This window comes from Neopelma chrysocephalum, unplaced genomic scaffold, assembly GCF_003984885.1.
Source record: "Neopelma chrysocephalum unplaced genomic scaffold, ASM398488v2 Primary Assembly neopelma1_96780, whole genome shotgun sequence".
Taxonomy (NCBI): domain Eukaryota; kingdom Metazoa; phylum Chordata; class Aves; order Passeriformes; family Pipridae; genus Neopelma; species Neopelma chrysocephalum.
Window position 1 is genome coordinate 72,649 of NW_020925424.1, and position 24,383 is coordinate 97,031.

Genomic DNA, 24,383 nt, shown 5'->3' on the forward strand with positions numbered 1-24,383 from the left:
CAGCTAAGTTGAAGGTGAACGGGGAAGCCATGTCCCAACTTCCCGGGGAGCCCACGAATGGGGTGAGAGGCTGCAGCATGGATTGCACCTGGAAAGGTCCCATCAGTTTTCAGGACAAGCCTTTCCTTGGGAGTAAGGTCAGACTCTAGAGCGAAACATGGAGGGTATCACCATCCTTGGAGACCTTAGCCCAGGACAAGCCTGGGCATGGGGCAGCAATGGGAGGGATGTGCACCCACACCCCTCTGCACATTCTTGTCCCAGAGGTTACCCCAGAGGATGGGCTTAAGGGCAGACTTGTGGGCCTCTGCACCTGGATGGTTCCAGCTGTGCCGTCAGACCTGACTATGACACCTGGAGCAAAGGGAAGGGGGCAGCAAGGGAAAACAGCATCCTTTGGGGGCACATCTGAGGACTGGCTTGGCTCCAGGGCAATTTCCTGGCTGCTTGCACCATGCCCATCATTGTCTTTCTCCCATGGGCTGAGCCCACGGGGTTGCCCCAGGCTGAAACATGTCGCAGAAAACCAATTATTCTCTCCCGGGAATGATGGGAGACGGATCTTCCCCCTCCCCTTAGAAGCCGCATGCTGGCAGTTACAGATTCTCCTTGTCCAAATATGTGCCTAATTCGTCAGTACTAATAGCTGCTCTCCAGAGTCCAGCAGTGGCTTTTCTGCTCTCCCCATGGAGCCAGCAGCCCCTTGGTCCTTGGCTGCTCCCATCCCTCCTACAGCCCCCACCATCTGGGCCTGACGGCTCCTAGAGAGCCACTTTCTCCAGCTCAAAAATTTTCTGCTCCTCTCTGCTTGGAGCACTGGTGCCGAAAAGTTGCGTCAGTCAAGGGCTGGCTGTGGCCCAGGGGCAATGGGCTGCGGGAGCCTGTGCACCCCTCATGTCCCCATCCCATCCCAGCCTCCCCACGTGCCAAACAGCTCTCGTGGCCCCTCCGCCAGCTCCTTCCAGCCCCCCCCCGACCCAGAGCCCACCCTGCAGCTGGGAATGTGCCAGAAGCATTTATGATCGTTATTAAAGCACAGGTTATTTTTGGAGGAGCTGGGATTTGAACGGTTCGCATTTTTTTGCCTGCGGAATACAGTTTATTTAGAGCAGAAAGACGAAGAGGGGCAGCGAGCTGCCCGCATGCCCTGTGTCACCCTAAAATGCCACCCTATGGGCTGTGCGTGTGCCAGGTGTCCCTGAGAGTGCCAGGGACAGTGGCACTAAGGTGCAAGGCAGCAGGGAGGTGGGTGCTGAGAAGTCTACACAGAGCTGGGGCCCCCTTGCCCCATCAGCAGCTGGATGGGGATGTCAGGGGTTCCACTCACTTCTCTCCTGGGGGATTTTCCCTATGTGGGCAGTGCCAGTCCACTGTGTCCCTCAGGGCAATCACAGCCCATGGTTGCCCCTGAGTGCAATGACAACCTAAGTGTGTCCCCAAGACTTCAGTGCCTGATGTTCCCAAGTGCCATGCCAGCCCTTGAGGTGCCCCCCAAACCAGTGCCAGCAAGCAGGGTCCCTCAGGCCACACGTTGCAGTGACCGGGCATGTGGTGTACCTGTGGCAGTGTCAGCCACGTCATGTCCTCTAGCGTGGGGACTGCTTTGACTGGAGTCAGTGCCATCGGCATACCCCTAGCTCAGTGCCCCAGGATGTCCTTTGCCCGGTGCCACTGGGGTTCCCCTGGCATAGCGCTACGGAGTGTCCCTCAGCCAGTGTCCCTGGGGTAGCACCAGGGCATCGCCCCGGAGCGTGCATCGCCCATTGCCACCGGGGTACCCGCAGCACAGTGACCGGGGGTGCCCGGGGCCGGGGCCGTGGCAATGCCCTCCGGGGGTGCTGCCCCCCCGTCCCGCTCGGTGCGAGGGCCGGTGGCGAGCCTGTCCCTAAAAGGTGCTGGCGGGCGGCGGGGGAGGCGCCGGGGCCGACCCTGCCCAGCTCGGCCCCTCCCCAGCTTTTAGACGGCGCGGCGGGGCGGGGAGCGCAGTGCCGGTGCTCCCGCCGCTCCCGGTGCTCCCGCCGCTCCCGGTGCTCCGCGTCCCGCTGCTGTTCCGCGCCCCGCCGCCGACCCACCACCACCATGGAGGCCATCAAGAAGAAGATGCAGATGCTGAAACTGGACAAGGAGAACGCCATCGACCGCGCCGAGCAAGCGGAGGCTGACAAGAAGCAGGCGGAGGATCGCTGCAAGCAGGTGAGTGTCCCGCAAACTTCTCTGGCATTGCCTCGGGATCCTCTGCTCTAGAGGTGGCCAGCCCAGGGGACCCTATTCTGCTGGGTGTCCAGCCCAGAGACTCTCTGCCCTAGGGGTGTCCAGCCCTGGAGCCCCTGTCCTGCTGGATGCCCAGCCCTGGGGACCCCATCCCTCTGATTGTCCAGCCTGGGGATCCTCCACGCAGCCCCAGGGACTTCCCCACAACAGTTGTCCAGCCTGGAGTCCCCTGTCCTAATGATGTTCTGCCCCAAGCACCGTGCCCCACTGGGTGTCCTGCTTGTGGATCCCAGATCTAGGGATTGCCAGCCCCAGAGACCTTACTTCACTGGGACCCCATCCCAAGGGACCTCACCCCCTGTAGGCCTGTCCCCAGGGACCAGCACTTCAGTCCATTTTCCCTGAGCCCTCACACTGGTCCCCCCAAACATGCCTTATCTCAGCAGGACATCCCAGTGCCACCTCCCTATCCCTGTGCCAGGGAGAACCCTGGGGACTGCATACTCCCACCCCACTGACACAGATATGGGGGCACAGATTGGTGTTCCCCAGAGCTGTGTCCCCAAGTCAGGAGCTCTCCAGTCCCCTACACAGGGAGGGAGATCACCCCACTTACACCCACCAGGCTCAGGCATGCTGGGGGCTGCTCTGCACCAAGAGCATCCCAAGGAGATGTAGATCCAAAGCTGGCAGAAGGAGCATGTTCATGTGCTCCTGCTGTGTCCCCACACCCTGGGTGTCCCTAGGAGGAGGGTGACCATCCCCTTCCAGCCTTGCAGACACCACCATCCGCCCTGACCCTTATCCTCTGTCCTTTCCCCAGCTGGAGGAGGAACAGCAGGGCCTGCAGAAGAAACTGAAGGGCACTGAGGATGAGGTGGAGAAGTATTCCGAGTCTGTCAAGGAGGCCCAGGAGAAGTTAGAGCAGGCAGAGAAGAAAGCCACAGACGTAAGTAGGCACGCCAGCAACTCCTCCCCCGTGCGGGCGCTGGACCTCGGCGGAGGGGGCGGCGGTTAAAGGAAGAGGGGGCCCTTATATGGAAAGCGTCCGAGGGGAAGACTGTCAGGATCCCATTCCTGCGATGCTGACACTGAACCGGGCTGATGGGTCCTGTGGGGGGTGCAGGGGCCAGGCCAGCTGTGGTGGGCAGTGCTGGAGTGGCTGATCCTGTCTGGAGCTTTGGGGGCAGCTGACAGCCTGGCTTCCCAAAGCTAACGGGGACAAGTGTCCGGAGCTGTGTCACAGGTCCTCAGGCACGCACCTCCACAATACTTTAGGAAAACTGTGGGGCTTAACAGGCAGAGGCAGAGCAGGGAAATGGTCAAATCTCTTGCTGTGCTTAGCTGCTGAGTGCTGGCTGCAAGGAAAAATGCTTGGGGTGCATGGAAGGGGACTTTGGGTAGGATGTGGGTGCATGGATTTGGGGTCCAGTGTGCCACCTTGTACCCTGGGAAGGGCAAGGCCAGGAAGAGTTTTATTTAGTGCCATGACTGATGTTTCTCCTGGGAAATAGATCCCTCTGGGGAGATGTTAGGAAGGTGTTGAAATTGGCTTGTGCCTGGCCAGGATGAAGGGTGGAACAGCTGTGTGCGGCCACGGGGCTGCTCGGGAATGGGGTATAACGACCTGTGGTGCCACACAGGGTATTTGACACCCTATAAATATATCCTCCTTTTGATAGCCAGCCCTTCTTTGATGAAAACCAACCCTGGAAACTGGAGGAGAAGCTAAAGGAGAGCCATCTGGAGCACAGCCAGCAGGGCATGGCCAGGCTTTTTAGGATTGAGAACAAAAAATTCAATCCCAGCTGGTTTATGGAGCTAAATGGGGGAGATGTGTCAAATCCCTGAGGGGGCCGCCAAGGACAGGGGTGACCAGACAAGGACGAGCAGCGGCAACGCAAATCCCCGTGGCAGCCCAGAGCCCCTGGGCAGTGGCCAGGGAGTCCCCCAGACTTGTTTACTGATCCAACAGACCTGCCCTGGTCTAATTGGATACTTAACAAAGCAGTTAAAACATCAAAAATCCTCTGAAAGGGCACATTTATCCTGGAATGGGGCAGGCATGCCAAGCTGGTCAGGGTGGCTGCTGTGTGCAGAGGGGTTCACACTGGCCTGATTGGATCTGTGCTGGCGTGGGACAGGGCAAACTTAGTGTGGCTGAGAGTGGATGGGACATTTCCAGTGTGAAACTCCGAGGAAGGGGCAAACAGTGGCACTGGGCAGATGTCAGCTGTGGGATGCAGAGTGGTTTGCTGCTGACAATGCCATCCTGGGTGGGGAAGGTGTGTTTCCTCGCTCTTGGTCCACAGTGGCTGGGCAAGTCTGTGGGCTTCGACATGGAGAATCCCATACCAGCAGATACAGTGGACAGAAGCCACCAACCACTCCAGGGAAGGGCCAGAGCAGGAGCCACGGTGAAGGAGCAGTGTAAGGCTGCAGGCTGGCTGCAGCAGGACTGGGGCTCTATCACCAGCACAGCCACCCCAGGTCCATGCCAAAGCCTAGACAGGCTGTACCTGTACCCCAGGCTCCCTGGGGCTCTGGGAGTCACCAGGTCCCTGTGCCAGGGACCTGAATGTGCTGACAGCTCTAAGTGCCAGGGCTGGTGTCATCTCCTCCCTGGTGCGAGGCACAGAACAGCTCCTGGCTTCAGCAGAGGAAGCACCAGGCAGATCCCTAGAGCTCACCCACCCCTGGCTGCTAGGACAGTGTTTGCCTGTGTCTCCATCCTTTGGCCAGGTCAGGGCTTGCACCAGTGATCCAGACAGCCTCCTGCCCTTGGCTTAAAGGTCAATGCCTTAAAAGAATAAACACCTGCCCCACTCCAGGACTGTCCTGCCACTGGCACTGGATGGCAGTGCATGAAGGCCATGGGGACTGCACTAAGGAGTGCAAATATGATGCCCCAGGCACTTGAAGAGGGGGCAGTTGGTGGCACAGAGCAGGGAGTGCCTGACTCCTGATCAGCAACTCCACAGTGCTGACAGCTCCTTCCCGGCAGCTCTGCAAGGCCACTGTGGTCCCATCGCCTCTTGTACCCAAGAGGGACAGCCTGTGGTGCCCAGGTCAAGATGCGGGCAAGGGCTGCTGGACACAGTGCAGCTGAGACAGCAGGTTTAGCCAAAACAGCTTCCTCCATCCCCCCACATCCCCAGCAGCGGCCTGTCCCCAGCCACCCCAGAGGAGCCTAGGGAAACTCCAGCGTTCCCAGGCCATGATCCCGAAAGCTTCACCCATGTTCCCGCCCCAGCTGCACTCCCCGGCCAAGACTTTGCTCTTATTTGGTGATTCCCTGAGCTGGTGGGAGGGAACGGGACTCTGCTGGGAAGTGACTGCATCTCGGGGTGGGGCCACAGCAGGAGGCACCTAGCCTGGCCACTGCTGCCCCCCAGTCTGTCCCCCACATGCCTGCAGCCAGCTCATCCCTGCCCCACTGCTGGCAGGAATCCTTGTTTCTGCTCTGGGCCCCGTGCCCCAGCTTGGGAGCACTCTTGGCACCCAGACAACACACTGGGAATGGGGCAGGATCGGCCGGGACCAAGGCCAAACCCATGGCCAAGCCCAAGGCCATGTGCTCCTAGAGGACCCACAGCATTGCCTCTTCCAGTGCTGCTTGGCAAGGGGACACAGAGCTGCGGGGCACAGATAGCAGTGTGGCTGGGTCACCCCCAGGACCCCTGGCCCTGGAGCTGATGGCAGCTGGTGGGGTCATCCTGGGAACTGACATCCCTGGAGGCAGGTGTGAAGTGCAGTAAGGGCTGCCTGGGAGCTGTCAGAGCTTCTTAAGGGAGGATTGAGTGCCAGCCAGGCTTTTCCTGATGGATCAAGACATATGCCCCAGCTGGGATGGAATGTCAGGAGCTGGGGGGCTGGCCCGCCTTAGAGGACACAGTCCCTAGGGCAGCTGGGTTGTGCAGGGGGCTCCATGTGCCCCGTGGAACTCTGTAGGGTTGCCAGCCAGGTCCTCACTTGAAGAAGCATATGCCAAGGGACTGAAAGGGATGGATGTTGGGGACCTGGCTGCAGCACCAGGTACCGCTGGAGGACACCCTGGAGCAGGGTCTGCTTCATACTTCTTACTGACTTCCTACAGGGAAAAGTCTATGACCCTTCTCAGCTCTGCAGCAAGGAGTGCGGAGGGCAGCACTCGGGGAGCACCCATGGATACACTGCTCCTGTGGCTGTGTGGGCTCGGGGATCAGGCTCCGGCACCCACAGACTCTCCGGGCTCTTGGAAATATTTGAGTTGATTTTCCTGGGGTCTTCTCCGTCACTCTGGGGAATTTCAGTGGGACTGCACATCCCTGGCAGGGGAGCATCATACACCCTGGGCACGGAGGGGACTGTGTGCCTGCCTTGGGGGCCACTGTGTGCCCTCCCTGGGTGTACCATGTGTTCCTGCCAGTGGGAACTATGCATCTGCCCGGGAGGATGTGTGCTGACTCCGGCTGAGGGGACAGCGTGCTCTGTCTAGAAGCCGCTGTGCATCTTGCCTGGCTGAGGGGTGTGACCCCTGCTGGGGAGGACCACGCGTCCTGCCCGGGGGTCCTCCTTATGTCCTGCTTGGGATGAGGGGCCCTGCGCACCCCTCCCGTTGTGGGAACTGTCCCCTGCCGGGGGTGGGCACCGCACGTCCTGCCCGGGGGAGCGGCACTGCAGGTCGGTCGGAGACAGCAGCAGGAGAACGAGGAGGAGGAGCAGGAAGGGATGGAGGCAGGGCGGGCGGCGGGAGCGGCCGCTGCCTGAGCGCTTCCTGCCCGAGAAGGGCGGATCCCACAAAGGGCTCGGCGGTGTGGCCTCCCCGCCGGCAGCCCCCGCCATGGCCAGCGCCAGCTCTATCGATGCCGTCAAGAAGAAGATCCAGAGCCTGCAGCAGGTGGCCGACGAGGCGGAGGAACGCGCCGAGCACCTGCAGCGGGAGTACCATATCGAGCGGCAGGCCCGGGAGCGGGTAAGGGCCGCCGGGATGAAAAGGGGGCGCGGCGGAGCGGAGGGCGCCCCGGCGGCTCCCCGGGATGCCCCACCGGCTCCGGCCCCGCTGCCAGCATCCCTCCCGGCGGGCCGGCCCCGGACCCCCGCGCCCCCCGCCCCGGTAGCCGGGCTGGCTGCCCCCGGGGCGGAGCGGAGCGCAGCGCAGGGAGGTTTCGGGAGAGCCGGCGGGAGCTGCCACCCAGCTGGCGAGAGCCCCCGGGGCAGGGGGCTTGGGGCAGCCTCCTCCAGCCGCCTCCCTCCTCCGTGGTCCTTGCGCCAGAGAGATGCTGCTTGCGGGGCTCCCCGGGGCTTCCCGGCTGGCGGGGCGCTGGGAGCGGCAGCGGCAAGTCCTGCCTTGGCTCTTCTTGGGATCGGGCGCATCCTGGGAAAGGATCCCCTCCCTCGCCGGCTGGCTTGCACAGCTCAGAATCCCATGCCCTAGGATCTTGTCTAGCTTCCAGCGGGCTTTGCGGTCCGGGCCGCGGCAGTCGGAGAGCCTTTATCTCTCTAGCCTGTCCCTTCGTGGGGACAAGCCATCCCTTCACACAACCACTCTGGCAACGGGATGACATTCCGAAGAAGCAGCTTGTTCGTGGTTTGGCTTTTTAGTTGTTGAGGCTCTGTATTTTCTTCCTTTCTTTCTGTTTCCTATGCCCACTCTTTCTACACTCACCATATCAGGAGCGGCAGAGCTGGGTGCGGTACCCAGGTTGTTGTCACTCGGGCTGTGTGCGGAGGAAATGGCCCCTTCCTGCAGCCACAGATCGGGTTCCCCGGTCTGGGAGCTGCTGGAGAGCTCATGTTCCCGAGTGTCCATCCGGGCAGCTCTGACCCACTTTGGGGGTGATTCCCTGGGAAAAAAAGGCTCCCGACGAGGTGAGGCTGATGCTGCAGACAGAGCATCGCCCTGCGGGGGCCAGTCCCAGTTCCCTACTGGGCAGTCTGTCGAGGGACAAGCTCTCAGAGAGCCCAGAAAAAAGGGTGTTCATGGGGCGGAGGTGACTGTCGTGCCAGCCGTGGGGCTGGCTGCCCTCTCAGAGAGGTGCTGACTGCGCCTCTCCCCACCCTGCTGCCTCCTCACAGGGGATCGAGGGTGCTCAGTGGGGCCGTGCAGGGTGACTGTAGAGTGACAGCCCCTCGCTGCTCCCGTGGTCCCTCTGCTTGGCTAATGTCCCCCAGGGCATTCCCAATGCTGGAGCATGAGGCTGGATGGAGCTGGGCACTGCAGCCGGCCAGTCCTGCTCCAGCCTGTGAATAAGCAGGAGACATTATCCCCTGTGTTGGTGCATGGGGCTGCTCCCCATGGTGAAGTCTCATCGCCACCCATCCCTTTGTATCTGGATGAGGTCTTCCTTGCACTATCCCCCCCACTCGGTGGGAAGCGGAGCTGAGAGCTGCTGAGGCAGCGTTTCCCGACTGTGGCGATGGAGCTGGAGGCCTTTACCAACTGGAAAGAGAGCGAGGCCAGGCATCAAGGGACTGGCGGAGGGCCAGGGCCACTGCTCCTGGCCAGCCCCAGCTCCCAGCCCTGTGCGTGGGGAGCCTGGGAAAGGGAGGGCTCTGGTCCAGTGGGTCCTGCCAGCCTCATCTTGGCCAGGTGCCAGCCTGCCGAAGGCGACTCGCTCCACTGCCCCCGGCGCTGTGCTGTGCATCAGCTGAGGGGGCTCCGTGCTGGATTCAGGCTGTCCTGTTGCACAGGGCCATGGGGGTGTCCACAGGAGAAGCTCCCAGCTCGGTCTGCCGCCTCTGTAAACAGGAAATCCTCAAGCGGTTCCCGATCTCCTTTTCGGGAGCGAAGCCACACAGGGCATTCCTCCCCCTTTACTCACTTTTCTGCAAACCCCAGATACTGTCCCTGTGATGGCACGGCTGCCACAGCCACCCTACCCCAGGGAGCATGGCCTGTCTCTCCCCAGGGCAGGGGCCGGAGGTGCGAGGACCTGGTGGAGAGGCTGCATGTGCCAGGCTGGGGTTGCGAGGCTGGGAGAAGCACTAGGGATGGGGATAACTCTGTTGTCCCTATGGAAAGGCAAGGGGATGCATGCCCAGCCATCCCATTCCAGTGAGCACTGGCTTGTTTGCACAGTGCCAAAGGGGTGTTTTGGATTGTAAATGCAGAACTAACCACTGAAAATGCTTTTAAAAATATATATATATATATTTGTGTGTGTATGTGTGACATGGAATGACTGAGGAGTTTCTGCTCCCCCAGGCTGAGGCTGAAGTGGCTTCCCTCAACCGCCGTATCCAGCTGGTAGAGGAGGAGCTGGACCGAGCCCAGGAGCGCCTGGCCACCGCCCTGCAGAAGCTGGAGGAGGCTGAGAAGGCAGCTGATGAGAGCGAGAGGTGTGATGGCAAAGGACAGTGGGGGTGGTATCAGGTGGGGGTATTGATTGCAAGCAGCCCCCTTAGTTTTGCAGTGAGGTCCCTCTGAAAGGACCTTATGGGGTTTATGTTGGTTTTCCTGCAGACTCCAAAGGGAGAGAGCAAAGCCACAATGAAAGAAGTCCTCCAGGCACAGGCGTTCCTAAAAAGACTGAAATTTCCAGAGCATAAAATCCTGAGAAAATTTACCTGGTATTTATGAAAACACCAGACTGTACCTGAAGCCAGAGGAAGCTAGGAGCATATTTTCTTACCCAGAGCAGCCTCCTAAGCTCAGGGTCTCAACAACAGCCCAGGAGGCAACATCTGTGCCTGGGAACTAAGTTCAGATTTGACAACAAAACAGCCTAATTCAAAAGCAGTGCTACAAAGTGTGTGTTGCCCCATCCTTATGGCAAGCAGGTTTCCCGGACAGGAGCTGTGCAGGCAAGGGCACTCAGGTTTATGGGAGTGCCTGGACATGTCACAGCGTTCCAGACAATGACGTGAGCTCTTCCCTCCATTGGCAAAGACTAGTTTGAGCAACAGCATCTGAGTGAGAGGAGAAGAGTCTGCAGGAGTCCCTTCTGTGGGGGTTCACAGGGGTTTGCTAACCCTGTTTGTGAGCGTCACCCAAAATGAGAAAGGCTTTGCCACGGGACGTTCTCCTAAAGGCTACTGGCCTGTCAGGCTGTTTTTGTGGAGGTTGTGGCTGGCTCATCTTCAGCTGCACACTTTTTCACCCCTACAGATTAGGTTCAGGACCTGCCTGATTGAGGCAGCCCTGGAGTCAGCTCCACTGTAATTGTGCACAGGAGCATTTTTAGGGTACTGCTAGTGACCCTACTGTGTGGGGTGGCCAGCAAGTGCCAAGCCATGTCCCATGTCTCTGGTGAGGTTAGGGTACAGTAGGCAGGCAAGATGTGCGGATGCCACCTTGACCCACGGCAGTAACATCTTTTGGCTTGGTCTTTCCTCAGAGGCATGAAGGTCATTGAAAACAGGGCCATGAAAGATGAGGAGAAAATGGAGCTCCAGGAAATGCAGCTGAAGGAGGCAAAGCACATAGCGGAGGAGGCTGACCGCAAATATGAGGAGGTGCGTACACCCTTCCCCAGTCCTGACCCCCTGGCAGCAGCCAGAGCCACCTCCTCGCAGCCCTGTGCCCCCAGCTGGGGCAAGCACAAGGCCAACATATGCCTCTTTCTCCCATCAACAGGTCGCCCGCAAGCTGGTGGTCCTTGAGGGAGAGCTGGAGCGCTCAGAGGAGAGGGCAGAGGTGGCAGAGAGGTGAGCAGGGCTCCCGGCAGGCAGTGTGCAGGGGTCCCACACAGCCCTTGCCCCAAATCCCTGGCAGCAGGGGGGTGGGGGTGACCCTCCTTGGGAGTGTCAGGGCCTGGCATTGGGGTGGTCCTTGGGATCGTAGGCTGGGGGCAGGGGGGTGCCAACCCACCAGCATCACATCCTTGACCCTGTTCTCTGCTGTCCCCCCACCCCGGGGTGCCCCTCTTTCACCCCAGCCGAATGAGACAGTTGGAAGAAGAGCTGCGGACCATGGACCAGTCTCTCAAATCCCTCATTGCCTCAGAGGAAGAGGTACTGGGGCAGGGGTGCGGGGCGATGTGCAGCAGCCCCCCTCTCTCTGTCGCTGTCTCTCGAACCATGCGAGCCACCTCTCTCTTCTGCACCACTGCCTCCACCACTGGCCTCCCCTCACCTCCCTCTCCAGCAGGTGCAGGCTGGGCACGCTCCTCCATCCCTCCATCCCTGCTTCCCTTGGCAGGGCCAGTGAGAGCCCGGCTGGTGGTAATGCACGAGGTGTCCGTGCAAGGAAGCACAAGGAATGGATGAACAGATGCGTCCCGGCAGCTCCCGCTCGCAGCGGCTCTGCTCCTTGTCCACGTGCACTGAGTCTTCTCCTCTCTCAACTTGTTTTCTCTCTTTCTTTCTTGCTACCCTGTGCCCGTTCTTTCTGCTCCTGCTCTTCTCCTGCCCTCTGGCCCCGCTCCCCCCCTCCTGCCGGCCCTGCTTGGGATGTAGTAAATGTGGTGACCTAGAGGAGGAGCTGAAAATTGTCACCAACAACTTGAAGTCCCTGGAGGCCCAGGCTGACAAGGTAGGACCCAGTGAGGCTGTTGAGGCTGGGCAGAGTGCGTGGGGTGTGGGGGTGCTGTGGTCTCCTGCTAGGGTGAAGGACAGATGAAGGTTTCCCCTGGGGCTCACAGGTGCCTGTCTCTGTCTCTGCAGTACTCTACCAAGGAGGACAAGTACGAGGAGGAAATCAAGCTTCTAGGGGAAAAACTGAAGGAGGTAAGGAGTACAGGGCTGCCACTGCATCAGTGCAGGCATGAGTTTGCCATCCTGAGTGGATTTTGACCCCTTTATGCCCATGTCCTCTCACAGTTTCCCAAACTGCAGCCCTGCAGCATAGCAGGTGCCTGGGTCTGGGATGCCCCTCTATGAATCTGTTCTGGTTTAGGGTGTGAGGCTCCATGGGGCCCTTGACCTTTCTTGTCCAATGCCTTTACCAGGGGAGTGCTTGTGGAGAAGGGTACCAGAGATGCAAATGGGGCAGATTTGGAGTGCAGTGCAGCCTGCACTCCCCCTGTGGTGCCCTGCAGCTCACCCTCTCCCCACTGTGCTTCCCACAGGCTGAGACCCGGGCGGAGTTTGCAGAGAGGTCTGTGGCGAAGCTGGAGAAAACCATTGATGACCTAGAAGGTAAAATGTCCCCGCCAGCCCTGTGTTCCTCTTTCCCAGGCTGCATTGTGCCCCTGGTGGGGCTGGACAGGGCTTGGCCAGGGTGAGGGGGTGGGAGGGGTTCAGGGAGGTGGGAGGCTGGATGCCATGGTGTCTGGTGCAGGAGTGCAGAGCTGGGGTGCGGGCTCTGCCCTTGGGTGGGGAATGGGGTCACATCCATGCTGCCTGTGCCTGCATGCTCCTGCTGCCCTCAGCCCGCCGCTCACAGCCACTCTCTCTCTCCACCTTGTGCCCCCCACTCTGCTCCACCATCTGCCCCCTGCCTGCTCCCACCTGCAGATGAAGTGTATGCGCAGAAGATGAAGTACAAAGCCATCAGCGAGGAGCTGGACAATGCACTTAATGACATCACCTCCCTCTGAGCCCCCTGCTGGGCACCAGCACTGCGCCCCCTCCCCACCTGCCTCTCCCCTCCCCAGCTCAGCTACTTGCCTGCCTGGCCATCCCACCTCTCTCCCCACCCTCTCTGTCCTCCTCTGTCCTTCCTAGCCTGTGCCTGTCCGTCGGCTCCTTTGGGACAGGAGCCGGCCCAGGGTGTTCCCGCTGTACCCCTCTTTGGGGAGACAAGATGTAGGTGCTTAGAACTGTTTGGTCAGGGCAGGCCAGCAGCTCCATGGAGTCCTACATGCTGGCTGAATAGTGCCTGTGTAGTAGGTCTGTGCCATGGTATTGCCCAACAGGGATCAGGGCTGTGCCTAGAAGCCTTTTGCTCCAGCACCTCCCTCCTTGGCTCCCCAGTAGCAGAAGCACTGGGGACCCTGCAGCTCCGGGGATGGGGGGCCATCTCCCCCCCACATACTCCCAGCAAAGCCCCCCGGTGCTGCTTGCTGGCCCCAGGATGGGGATGACCTGCATTGGGGAAGCGGCACCTCCACTGCCAAAGCTCAGGCCTGGGGGATAGAGGGTTGGGCCCGACTGTGCAGTCACCTCCTTCCCTGGCAGGCAGGCAACCCCCAGCTCCTCCCTCACCCCGCCTTCTGTCCTTTGCACATTGCTCTTCAGTTTGCATCTCATGACTTTTCTTTAATGTTCTGTCCCTTTGGTTTAATGAGTTGGTTTCAATAAAATTTCAACATTGGTTTCTCCTTTGTTTTCTTCATGCCACTCTATCCCTCATCTCCTGCCTGTCTCACGTGGGTCCTGTCAGCGGTGTGGTAGGAGGTGGTTGCAGGCAGCTCTCGGGACCCCCGGGGTAACCATGGCTGAGACCCGAGAGGCTCCTGCACTGCCAGGCTGAGCGGAACAGGGCCCTTTGTGCTGACCTCAGTCACCCTCTGGCTCTCATACACAGCTTTCCTCATCTCATGCCATCTTCTCCATGACTCTTTTGGCGTGAAACACGAGGGTTAGACCTGGTCCTGTCCATTCGCTGTCTCCACTCCCAGACATTTCCTGCAAGCAGCAATCTCAGCCCTGTTATGTGTCCTGCATCACCTTCCCTTGGTGAAAGAGCTGGTGCTACCCTTCAGCAGTGATCTCTTGTGATCCCTAAATTTGTCCTTGATACCCCTCCTCTTTTCTCACCACCCTACTGTGCCCCAGAATCCAGTTCTCAAATTGATGGATCTACAGACCTGTCCCTTCGCCAGGACTGGTTTGCCTCCTCCTGCCAGTCCAGCTGGTCTCTGCTACTGGCTGGGCAGCTGTGGTGTTTCCACTGAGGGCTTTGGGGAATGCTGTCTCTTTTCACTAACTCGCTTTTTTCTCTCTCTTTCCTGTGCTGCATTGACGTCTCCATTTTCTCTAGAGCGCTCTCAGCAGGAGGCCGAGAAAAACCGTGTTCTCACTAACGAGCTGCGGGTCATCCTTACTGAACTTAACAACTGAGCTGCCCAGAGCTCCTGGCCCCGGCCCAGCCTCCCTGCCCTGTTTTGGCCCGGCTGGCTCAGGGCTGGGAGCCCCTACCTGCTCCCCACTGGTGCAAGGCGAGGTGTGAAACCTTGGCTTATCCTCACAGGGGTAACTACCCTGCGTGGGGGGGGACAGGAAGCCCCTCTGGAGCCTGATTGTTTTTTTGTGGGAGAGGAATAAGGGGAATTGTGATGTCCTGGGGTGCCCACGTGGTGATGGCTGTCCTCTGGCATCAGCCTGGCTCTGCCAGGGAGGGAGGTGGTGTTTTGTATCGCTGCTTTCCTCCCCTTTTCCCAGGAGTCGATGGGCAGCCTCTTCCTCCTCACTCTAGTCACCCCAAAATGTGCAGGGAAGATCCTCTCAGAAAGGGGTCCCTGCAGGGTGCCAGGATTGCTGGGATAGGAGCTGGGGACCCAGCAGCACCCACTGACTCAAACTTGGGGCAGGGGACAGGGAAGAGACCAGCAGGGCGCACTGGGAGATGGGGCTGGGTAGGCAGAGCTCTTGTTCCCTCCCCATCTCGGGGGAAGGAGGATGCCATTTGGCAATGAACACCAGAGGAGGCTGCCTTGGCAGTGAGCTGCCTGGCAGAGCTCATCCCTGTAGCCTTGTTAGCTCTGCTCCTTATCTCTCTGTTATCGTCTCTGCCTGCCCTCCCAGGCTGTTATGAGGTTGTTGTCTCACTCCTTTTCTTCCTGGAGCACTGCTGGGTCACGCAGCAGGCACTGGCTCTCCGCTGTCACTGGCAAAGGGTTTGTGCATGTGCCCACAGCCAGCCAGTGCTGACGCCTCGGGGCTGGCCAAGTAATGGTCCTCACCAGTGGCACGTGCGCTACGGAGGGCTCAGCCATGGGCAACGGGCACCGTGGGAAGATGGAAGTGCTGAAGAGAGCAACTGCCTGCCCCAGTGACCAGCCCTGACTGGCCTGGGTGCCCTGGCAGGTCCCAGAGTGGCTGGACTCATCCCTGCCGGAGATGGGGTGGTTTGTGTGGACTCTGCTCCACCAGGAATGCCCCGTCCGGCTGGAAGCCACTGCTGTACTGAAATGTCTGTCTGTGTGCGTGTGTCTGTGCTTGGTGTGGTGTGTGTGGGTCCGGCTGCACCTGGGTACCCTTGGGTTGTGTCTGTGTGTGTGTGGCTGGGTGTCCCTTGCATTCACAGAGAGCCTGGCCAGTGCCAAAGAGGAGAACGTGGGCATCCACCAGGTCCTGGACCAGACCTTGTTGGAGCTGAACAACCTCTGAGCTGCCCTGGAGAGCCCTCATCCCTCTTCCCTACCCAACACGTGCACCTCACTGGCATGCTCAGGACATCATCAGCTGAACTGCATCTTGGCCAAATCCACACATCCATTGAGAAGGGAAGCCCTGCAGCCTTACAAAATGGCTCAGGGACATCTTGTCTGTGCACAGCCTGACTGGCTCTGTCCTGTCTTCATGTCCAAATATTAAAGCAGTTTGACAAGATGGCTGGCTGCGTTTGGTCCTTGTGGGCGGGCACAGGCACTGGGAGGTGAGGTGGGATCTCCCTGCCCAGTTCCTGCCAGGAGGCTCTGCAGGGGCCCAAGTCCACGGCCAGCATATGGATATTCTCTGTGGCTGTGGGGGGCTCAGAAGGATAATATGGCTGTGTTTCCTCATTTCCATCACTTCCTTGGAATGCAGAGGAAACCTCTGCATCTCAAGCTCAGTCTAAATTCATCATCCTCTTCAAGTAGAGAGTGATAGACTATGTCACCGGCATGTCCCCTTCCACAGTCTGCATGCTATCTGCTTGGCACCTGGGGAAGCCAAAGGTCTTTGACCTCTCCATGGAGTCTGCTTCAGGATTCATGTGTATGACACTGAGGAAACATACAAACACATGACCACGCATGCACATGTTATTAGTTATCGGGGTCTGCTCCACGTCTGGGATTAGCTGCTCACCCTGTGTAGCAGTTGCATTTTCTATTACCCTTGACTGAGGGATAGCTGTATAAGCTAGCAAACATCAATGCAGCAGACAACCACTTCCCAAAGTGTTCAGGAAGTTTCCTCCTGGCTTGCTGTATTTTCTCCAACACAAATTGAAGAGAAGCCATATGTGTCTCATCACTGTCACCAAAACAGGCTGGATTTCCTGGGGATGCCCAAAGTCATGATCTAGTCCCGCCCTTTGCTTTGGGCCCCTCCATGATGTGTGCCAAGCCCTGTTGTCCCACGGCACCAACGGATATCCCTCTAAAAGCACAGCCACATACTGACAGGAAACACAATTCATGCTGACCCCTTGTCGAGCCAGGCCATCGCCCCAGCGAGCGACCGGCAGGGATAGCTTTTGTTATCTGCTTTCCTTTATTTGCTGAGCCTCTCAGCTCAGGAAAGGAGGGTGGTAAGATTGCATCTCTTTCCTGCCCAGGTGCTGCTGGCCTCCTGCCCTCTCCCTGGCCCAGCAGTTTTGTGGTTCCAAGTCCTTCTCCAACAGGTAAAAAAGCTCCCTGCACATTGGGTGCTCATTTTCTGTTCGTCCTCCAAAGGGTGCAAGGCCTGTCGTGAGCTGCAGCCTCCCACCCTGGACCTGGGCGAGCAGGAGGGGAGGACAGTACACACTGTCTTGGACTGCTGAGCTGTCCCCGTGCAAGGGCTGGAGCTCCTCCTTGGGTCCGCCTTGTTTTCTTGCAGTGCATCAGCTGAGCCACTCTGTTGTTTAGTCAAAGCACCTTCCAGGCGGGGGATTGCCTGGGTCCGAAAAGAACCAGAGTGTAAAATCACCTTTTCTCTGGAAGCCTGCACCCTGCGCTGCAAACAAGCCTGCCCTGAGCTCTGGTCAGGGTGCGTCCTGGTGCCCAGCCTCTGTCGCCTTCCTGCTGGGACAAAGAGCCCTTTCACACCCACTGTTTTTTCCCCATTAGCTGCTGCTGCCTCCTGGTTTGTAGCAGTCCATCTGACTTAACCGTTTACACCCCTCTGCAAGGGCTTTTTCATTCTTTTGAACTGTCTGTGGTTTGGCAATAATATCCTGATATCTGTTCCCAGGTGATGCTCTGCCTGGGAAAGACATGAGCCATTTCGTGGTTCAGCAAAGCTTTGCATTTCCTCCATTCTCCCACCCAGCTCCTTCCCCACATGGCCTTGTAGAGAGATAAGGTGGCCAGGGAAAGCCCTGGGAGGCCGGGGCACCGTGGAGCAGCTGGCATGGGAGCTCAACCTAGAGGCATGTCCCCCATGCGTCACAGGCCCACGCTGAGGACTGAAGTGCCTGTCCTCTCCTCTCTTCCTCTCTCCGCACATCTCCCACTGAATTTCAACCTTTAGATTTGTTTCTCTTGGCCTGACAGACTGAACATCTCCCCAAAGAGCTTTCAGCCCTGCCATGGGCTGCCACCCCATTGATAAACCACTCCATTAACCTCTGGCAGCCTTTCACCTCTGCCCCCTGCCCCAGTTTTCTTGCCTCTCTGGCGCCTCATTTCATCTCCAAATCCTCCCATTCAATACCCTTGAATTACACACTGGAGGGGGAGGACCACACAAAGAGCATCTGAGATATTTTGATATGCTGAGCTGTGCAGAGCCAGGCACAGACCACTGTCACCCCTCAGTCCCTCCCTGCATTTGCAGCTTGAGAGATTGGGGTGAGGGCCAGAAAAGCCACGTTGTCGAGCTGTGTGGGGTTTATTTCAAGGCTCTGGGGGTTTTCAAAACAGGTCAGGCAGCCTGAAGCCAAGTGTCACACAAATCCCCCTGTCCCCAAATTGGTATTATGGACTTGTCAATTCCAGCAGAGGACAAGGCAGCTGGAGGGAAACACAGACACCAAAAACACATGGTGCTGTCTCATTTCCATATGAGTTATGAATGCCCCACATGCAGTGCTCGGTCCTGCACTACACACCGGGGCTGTGCTGCCTGTGAGGGAGTGTGCAGTGAAGGAGGATGTGTGGCCCCTGCTCCACATGCTCAAGGGGGGTTGGGACCAGCACTGGAGCACCCCTGCAGCAAGACAAGCCTATGGCAGGGTGATAGGCAGCAAGGGACCTTTGGGGAGCATTCATTGTATTGGTTTAGTAGTTGCTGGCCCCAATGTTGATTAATTGGCTTTCAGAGTAAAAGTAAATAAAAAGCACTTGTTCTCAGGGTTCTGTTATGTGATGCTTTCCCTGCAGGATGTCTTCTCTATGTTGATGTTTATTGTCCTCGTGGACTGGGCTAGGATCACCATCTTGGTGAACTTCATAAATTATTTCCTCTGGGCCAGGTGGTCTGACTCTCAGCAGTTTTGCAAAGAAGTTATGAAACCTTAGGCAAACTTGTGCCCCATTCCCTCCTCTGTGACCCCTTTTGCCGGGGCATGACTTGGCCCTGCAAACCCCAGCGATCCAGCCAAATGCCAGTAGTGTCCCCGGAGCGAAGATCCAGCCTCCAACTTGCTGGCTGCAAGGGCCAGGGAGTGGGCTGGAGGGGCAGTGCCCCAGGGTTTCCCAGGTTCAGGAGAGCGCTCTGTGTGCCACACTGGAGTGCTCTGCTGCGGATTGTGCCTCTCAGGAGCAGGGCCATGAGTATTCCATGAGTAGATGCTCTGAGACCCAGACCCCTCAGAAGCTTTGAGCCTGGCTGCAGGTGTGCCGAGGCAGGCACGGGGGCCGTGTTCCTGCCAGTCCAGCAGCTGCAGAACTCGACATCCAATGCACTTGTCTGAAGTCTTCTGGGGGCAGGAAGGGTGTGTGTGAGGGTGTGGGTGTCAGTAAGTGGGAGCAGGCCCCGAAGTCCCTTTCTTTGGGTTGGACATACAAGTGGAGGGAACACAGACTCACAGAGCCACCGAGGCTGGGACAGCCTGCACACCCCAGCCCTGGTCCGTGGGTGGCCGTGGGGACAAGGCCAAGCTTCCCCGGGCACACACTGTGTCCCCACACAATCACAGGATGCCCCGAGCTGGAAAGGACCCACGGGGACCATCAAACTCCAACTCCTGCCTCCGGCACGGGACACCCCCAACAATCCCACCACGTGCCCGAGAGCGTTGTCCAAACGCTCCTTGCGCTCTGTCAGGCTTAGCGGTGTGACCCCTTCCCCGGGGAGCCTGTTTCAGCGCAGGATCCTGCTCCGCGCGCAGCACCTTTTCCCGATATCCCACATTCCCGCCGGTGCGTCGTGACGTCACCGCCCGGCCCCGCCCACAGCGGTCAGGCCACGCCCATCCCGGCGCGGCCCCGGTGGCCGCTTCCGGCGGCGGCGGCGCGCGCAGCCGTGACGTCACTGGCCCCGGAAGGGCGGCGGAGGGGGAAGGGCCGCGGGGCCCGTCCGGACCAAGCTCCGCGTCCCGTGTGTCCCGGCCCCGTGTCCCGCCGACATGACGCTCGCCGTCTTCTTCGGGTGCACCTTCATCGCCTTCGGGCCCGCCTTCGGCCTCTTCCTCTTCACCATCGCCCGCGATCCGCTCCGCATCATCATCCTCATCGCCGGGTCAGTCCCGTGGTGGGGGCGCTGGCGCTGCTGTGGGGGCCGGTGTGGGGCCAGGATCGGTGCCGGGAGCGGTGTGGGGACCACGAGGCGCAGGCACCGGTGCTGGTGGTGGTACCAGTGTAGGTGTGAAAGGGGTGCTGGTACCAGTACGGGTGTGACAGGGGTGCTGGTACCGGTGTTGGTGTGAAAGGGGTGCTCGTACCAGTGTGAGTGTGACAGGGGCACTGGTACCAGTGTGGGTGTGACAGGGGCACTGGTATGAGTGTGGGTGTGACAGAGGTACTGGTACCAGTGTGGGTGTGACAGGGGCACTGGTACGAGTGTGGGTGTGACAGGGTGATGGTCCCAGTGCCTGTACACGACCAGTATGGTCATGACAGGGCACTGGTACCACTGCTGGTGCTGGTACAATATGAGTGTGAGAGGGGCACTGATACCGCTGCTGGTAGTGGTACCAGTATGGGTGTGATGGGGTGCTGGGACCGGTGCTGGTGCTGGTGCCATATGGGTGTGACAGAGGTGCTGGTACCAGTATGGATGTAATGGGTGCTGGTAGCATGAGGAGCATGAGGCATGTGACTGGTACTGGCTGAGGCACCCTCATGGGACCAGTAGCTGTGCTGTTGTGGGCTCAGTGGGGTCACCAGTACTCATACTGGTGCTGTTCTTTGCACGACAGGAGCACCAACATTGTTTCTCTTACTGTCACATCATGGACACCAGTACCTATATTACCAGTACAAGTGGAGGGTTGGGAGTGGTACTGGTGCGTATGTGCAGCTGGGGCACTGGCACCAGTATCACTGGGACCAATAGGGCATGGTACTGCTGCTGGCATGAATATGATCCTGGCATAGGTGCTGGTACTGCTTTGAGCACAACAGGGGCACTGGTGCCAGTTCTGGCAAGTGGTGGAGCAGGAGTGCAGGCACAACACACCATCGGGACCAGTACAGGCACCACCTGCCTGGCACTGGGACCAGAGCAGCGCAGGTGCTGGTGGGAGAGCAGGCAAGGCCGGGGCACAGCTGCCGTGCCAGTACCAGCACAGAGGGGTGCAGGATGGTCCCGATGGCCCCGGCATAGCCCCAGTGCCAGCAGGCTCTGTCTCTTGCAGGGCTTTCTTCTGGCTGGTGTCGCTGCTGCTCTCGTCCCTCATCTGGTTTATCGCAGTGAAAGCCAGCGACCCACGGGATGAGCAGCTGCAGAAGGGGCTCCTGATATTTGGGGTGATGTTCTCTGTGCTGCTGCAGGAGGCCTTCCGCTTCCTTTACTACAAGCTCCTCAGGTAACGGCGTCTCCCCTGCTGTGCCAGTGCTGCTGGATGGTGGTCCCAGCAGTGGAAGGTGTCACATGCTGTCTGGGAGCTCCTGGGCTGGGGGGATGTCACATGTGGCACCAAGCCATCTCGGTGCTCTCTGGGGGTGCATGGGTGGCACCTGTTCCGATGTGTTGACCTCAGTGGGTCTCAGGTGGTGGAGCAGAGCAGCCCTAAGGTCTGGAGGACCTGGTGCCCGGACCAGCCCGGGACACGGTCTCAGTGCAGCTTCGGCAGCTCCCGACCTCTAGGGTGCCACTTGCTTGGGGTGCAGGGTTTGTACTGCCAGGTGAGCACATGCTGCACCCTGTCCTCTGTGTGTGGACAGATGGACAGACACTGTGCTGGGGCTGTGCAGGCAGGCACAGGCAGGTAGTGCTGGGGTTGGCATCCCTCATAACCCCCAGCTTTCCCGGGTGGAAGCTGGGAGCAGGCCAGGGGAGCCGGGGCCACAGGCTCGCAGTGCTCCCTGCGGCAGGGCACTGCCGGAGTCAGGCAGGCAGAGGGTAGCAGCGCTCCACGGAGCAGCCTCTGACACAAACCACTGCGTTTTGCTTGCGGATCTCCAGATCTAAGCTCTGCTGCCCTCCCCGGGCTGAGGAGCTGTCTGATGTGCTCACCCGCCACACCTGTAGCTGATAAAAATTATGAAGCTTCTCCCAGTTTCTCTCCCCAGAGAATTTTTCAAGCTCCTTCCTTGTTTGTCAACATCTTTCTTGGAGTATAAATGCAGAGATCAGGTACAGCCTCCCTTGCCTGCACTGGAGCTGCTTTCCATGTGGGGGTGCTGCTGCTTGCCTTACACCCGATGTCCTGCTCACCCCAGCCCTGCTCTGCTGGGCTGGCTGGCACCCACATTCCTCTGTGGAAAATCTTTCTGTGTGGCTTCACGTGGTGTTCACATGTCTGGTTTGCCTGGTGGTACAAGTCACACGGATGTTCTCCATGGTGGGTGTTGCAGCTCAGGGTGGAGAGGTTACCAGGAGTATGACATAGTACAGATTGAGTGCTGCACTGTGCCTCAGGAGATGGCTGGGCTGTGTTGGGCTCCACTGTGCTCTCTCCCCACAGGAAGGCTATCGAGGGGCTGGTGGCCCTCAGTGAGGACGGCTGCTCCCCCATTTCCATCCAGCAAATGGCATATGGTGAGTGCTGTGCAGAGCAGGGCACCCTGACCGCAGGGCTGGGCGTGGTGCTGGGAGCAAAGGGAGATTTCTCGTGCCAGAGCTGGCTGGGAGGTGCCTGGCGTGGCCCCTAGGAGGCTCAGGGCTTGACAGTGTCCCTGTCCTGGCAGTGGCTGGCGTGGGCTTTGGTCTCATGAGCGGCGCCTTCTCCATGATCAACCTACTGGCGGATGCATTAGGGCCTGGCACTGTGGGCATCCATGGGGATTCGCAGCTGTACTTCCTGACCTCAGGTGAGTGACTGGCACCCTTTGCTCATGTCTCTGCCCCACTACAGAGGCAGCAGAGCCAGGGAGGATGAAGTTTTCCCTCCGTGCTGTCCTCTCCATGCTACACCCTCACCCACCTGAGTCCCTGTCACATCTCTCTGTGCCAAACCCTTCTTTCTGTCTCCTGTGACTTTCCCTGCTCTTCTCTCCCATCTCTCCCCAACTGTGGGAGAGATGCTCCAGCTCTCCCCACTCCAGCCCAACAGTGTCTCTACTTCCCCATCGTTCCCCAAGCCTGCAGGCCAGGTCAGGGTGGGTGATTCCCTGATGACACCTCTCTGCTGCTCCCTGCAGCTTTTATGACCATGGTGCTGATTTTCCTTCACACCTTCTGGGGGATCCTCTTCTTCCATGGCTGTGAGCATCGGCGCTGGTGGGAGATTGCGGCGGTCGTTGTCATGCACCTCACTGTTTCGGGGTCGGTGAGTAACTGGGAGCAGAGCTCTGCACCAGGACCTGTATTTGGGGTATTGGTCCCCATGCTGGGGGTAACAGTCTTTGGCACTAGCGAAGCAGCTGGTCCTTCACAAACCAAATCCTGGAGTTGGTGTCCCCTGTCCCACTGCGCTCGTTGAGGTGGCGACACTGCCACATGTCCTGTCCCTGTCCCTGTCCCTGTCCTGCGGGCTCACCCTTCTCTTCTCCTACCTCTCTCCACAGTCATTTTGCAATCCCCTGTATGTGGGCAGCCTGGTGCCCTCCTACATGCTGATGGCTGCTGCCGCTGCCTGGGCTTACCTACTGTCGGGGGGATCTGCGCAGAACCTGCGGCGCTTCCTGCTCTGTAAGTCCTGCTCCATAAAGGGCATGGGGACACTGTGGGTCCTGCTGGGTACCAGGACTCGTGCTGGAATGGCAAGAGGTTGTCCCTGGAACAAGGACATACATCCCTGGCTGGAACAAGGACATCATCCCCTTGTCTCCCAGACAAGGAGGAGCAAGTGGTTTTTGGGGCCACGGTCAGGTTGTTGCCTCTCCTGGGAGAAGTGGGGTCAGGAGTTTGGTGAAAACTGACCCCTTCTCCTCTCGGTTCCTGCAGGTTTACGGAGCGGAGCCAGCCCCCAACCAGGATCCTGAGGCCCTGCAGGATGTTCCTGTCCTCAGCCACCCCTGCCCTCCCCTCTCCTATCCTGGTGGCAGGATTGGCCATCACCTTCTCTGCAATATCTTTTCTCCTGGACTCGGGGACCCTGGCCAGCCCCGGCGGGGCAGGCGCTGGGGTCCGGCTGTGGCAGCCAACCTACCAACCAACCAGTGTGGCTGGGACTGGCTCACTCCAACGCCTCTTTGGGAGCCCCCGTAGAACAGCTCAGTTTTGGGGGGCCCAACTCCACTGGCCCTGCCGTGAGCTCAGCCCCAGTTAGCTTGCCTGTGAAGGATGCTACCTTGGACTGCTGGAGTCTTGAGCCCAAAGAAACCCATTGCTTCTCCCCCCGCCGCCGCAGGCGTGGTGCCCCCCGTGCCCGGGCGGGGCGCCCGCATTGCCTCCTCGCTGCAGGGTGGAGGAAGGGGCTTTGCAAAGTGCTGCTGTGCTCTGGCTCACGGCTGAGCCTTGTGGGGCTCCTTTCTCCACCTCTTTGCCCAGTCTTGCTGCCGCAGGAGCCATGGCCCAGGCGCTCCCCTGTGGTAGCGCAGTGAGCTGGTATCTTGGTACAGCAGGATGGTGCTGGGGGACCCAGGGGTACTGAGAGCTCGCAGGGTGGGAGGAGAACGGGGGAGAAGGCAGTATCCAAAGGGCCCAGTGGATATGGAGGGTGGTGGAGGGCTTGGGAGGAGATGCAATGCCACAGCTGTTGCCGGCACAGATTTGGGAGAGGGTTCAAGGGACCATTCCAATGGATCATTGCCCTCTCCTGTTCTTGGGGATTTTCAGGCGGGTACCAGCCCTGATTCTGTGCCACAGGGCTGGGAGGGAGAAACTGCCATCGGGCTGAGAAGGCAGTTTTATCCATAGTGGGCTTTTATACCAATAAAATTAAGTACCACAGAGAAGCGGGTGCTGTG

The 24,383-nt window shown here is 59.1% G+C and overlaps 2 protein-coding genes across 12 annotated transcripts; both read left to right on the top strand.

The window, feature by feature from the left end:
* The first annotated feature begins 2,013 nt into the window (after positions 1 to 2,013).
* Positions 2,014 to 15,627, top strand: TPM2 (tropomyosin 2). Of its 11 annotated transcripts, none has more exons than XM_027709454.1 (9): positions 2,014 to 2,193; positions 3,035 to 3,160; positions 9,398 to 9,531; positions 10,530 to 10,647; positions 10,769 to 10,839; positions 11,590 to 11,665; positions 11,797 to 11,859; positions 12,201 to 12,270; positions 15,323 to 15,627. In XM_027709454.1, exons 1-9 carry the CDS (start codon positions 2,080 to 2,082, stop codon positions 15,403 to 15,405), a joined length of 855 nt encoding a protein of 284 aa, XP_027565255.1. In that variant the 5' UTR covers positions 2,014 to 2,079; the 3' UTR covers positions 15,406 to 15,627. The 11 variants fall into 11 exon arrangements, with proteins under 11 accessions (XP_027565255.1, XP_027565257.1, XP_027565253.1 ...); XM_027709456.1 differs by lacking the exon at positions 15,323 to 15,627 and adding an exon at positions 14,057 to 15,310; XM_027709452.1 differs by lacking the exon at positions 15,323 to 15,627 and adding an exon at positions 12,589 to 13,394.
* Positions 15,628 to 19,395: 3,768 nt separating this feature from the next.
* LOC113981835 (gamma-secretase subunit Aph-1b-like) lies at positions 19,396 to 24,371 on the top strand. Its single transcript, XM_027709463.1, has 7 exons — positions 19,396 to 19,608; positions 20,726 to 20,896; positions 21,998 to 22,071; positions 22,221 to 22,343; positions 22,674 to 22,801; positions 23,040 to 23,163; positions 23,419 to 24,371. Exons 1-7 carry the CDS (start codon positions 19,496 to 19,498, stop codon positions 23,454 to 23,456), a joined length of 771 nt encoding a protein of 256 aa, XP_027565264.1. The 5' UTR covers positions 19,396 to 19,495; the 3' UTR covers positions 23,457 to 24,371.
* The last annotated feature ends 12 nt before the right edge of the window (positions 24,372 to 24,383 follow it).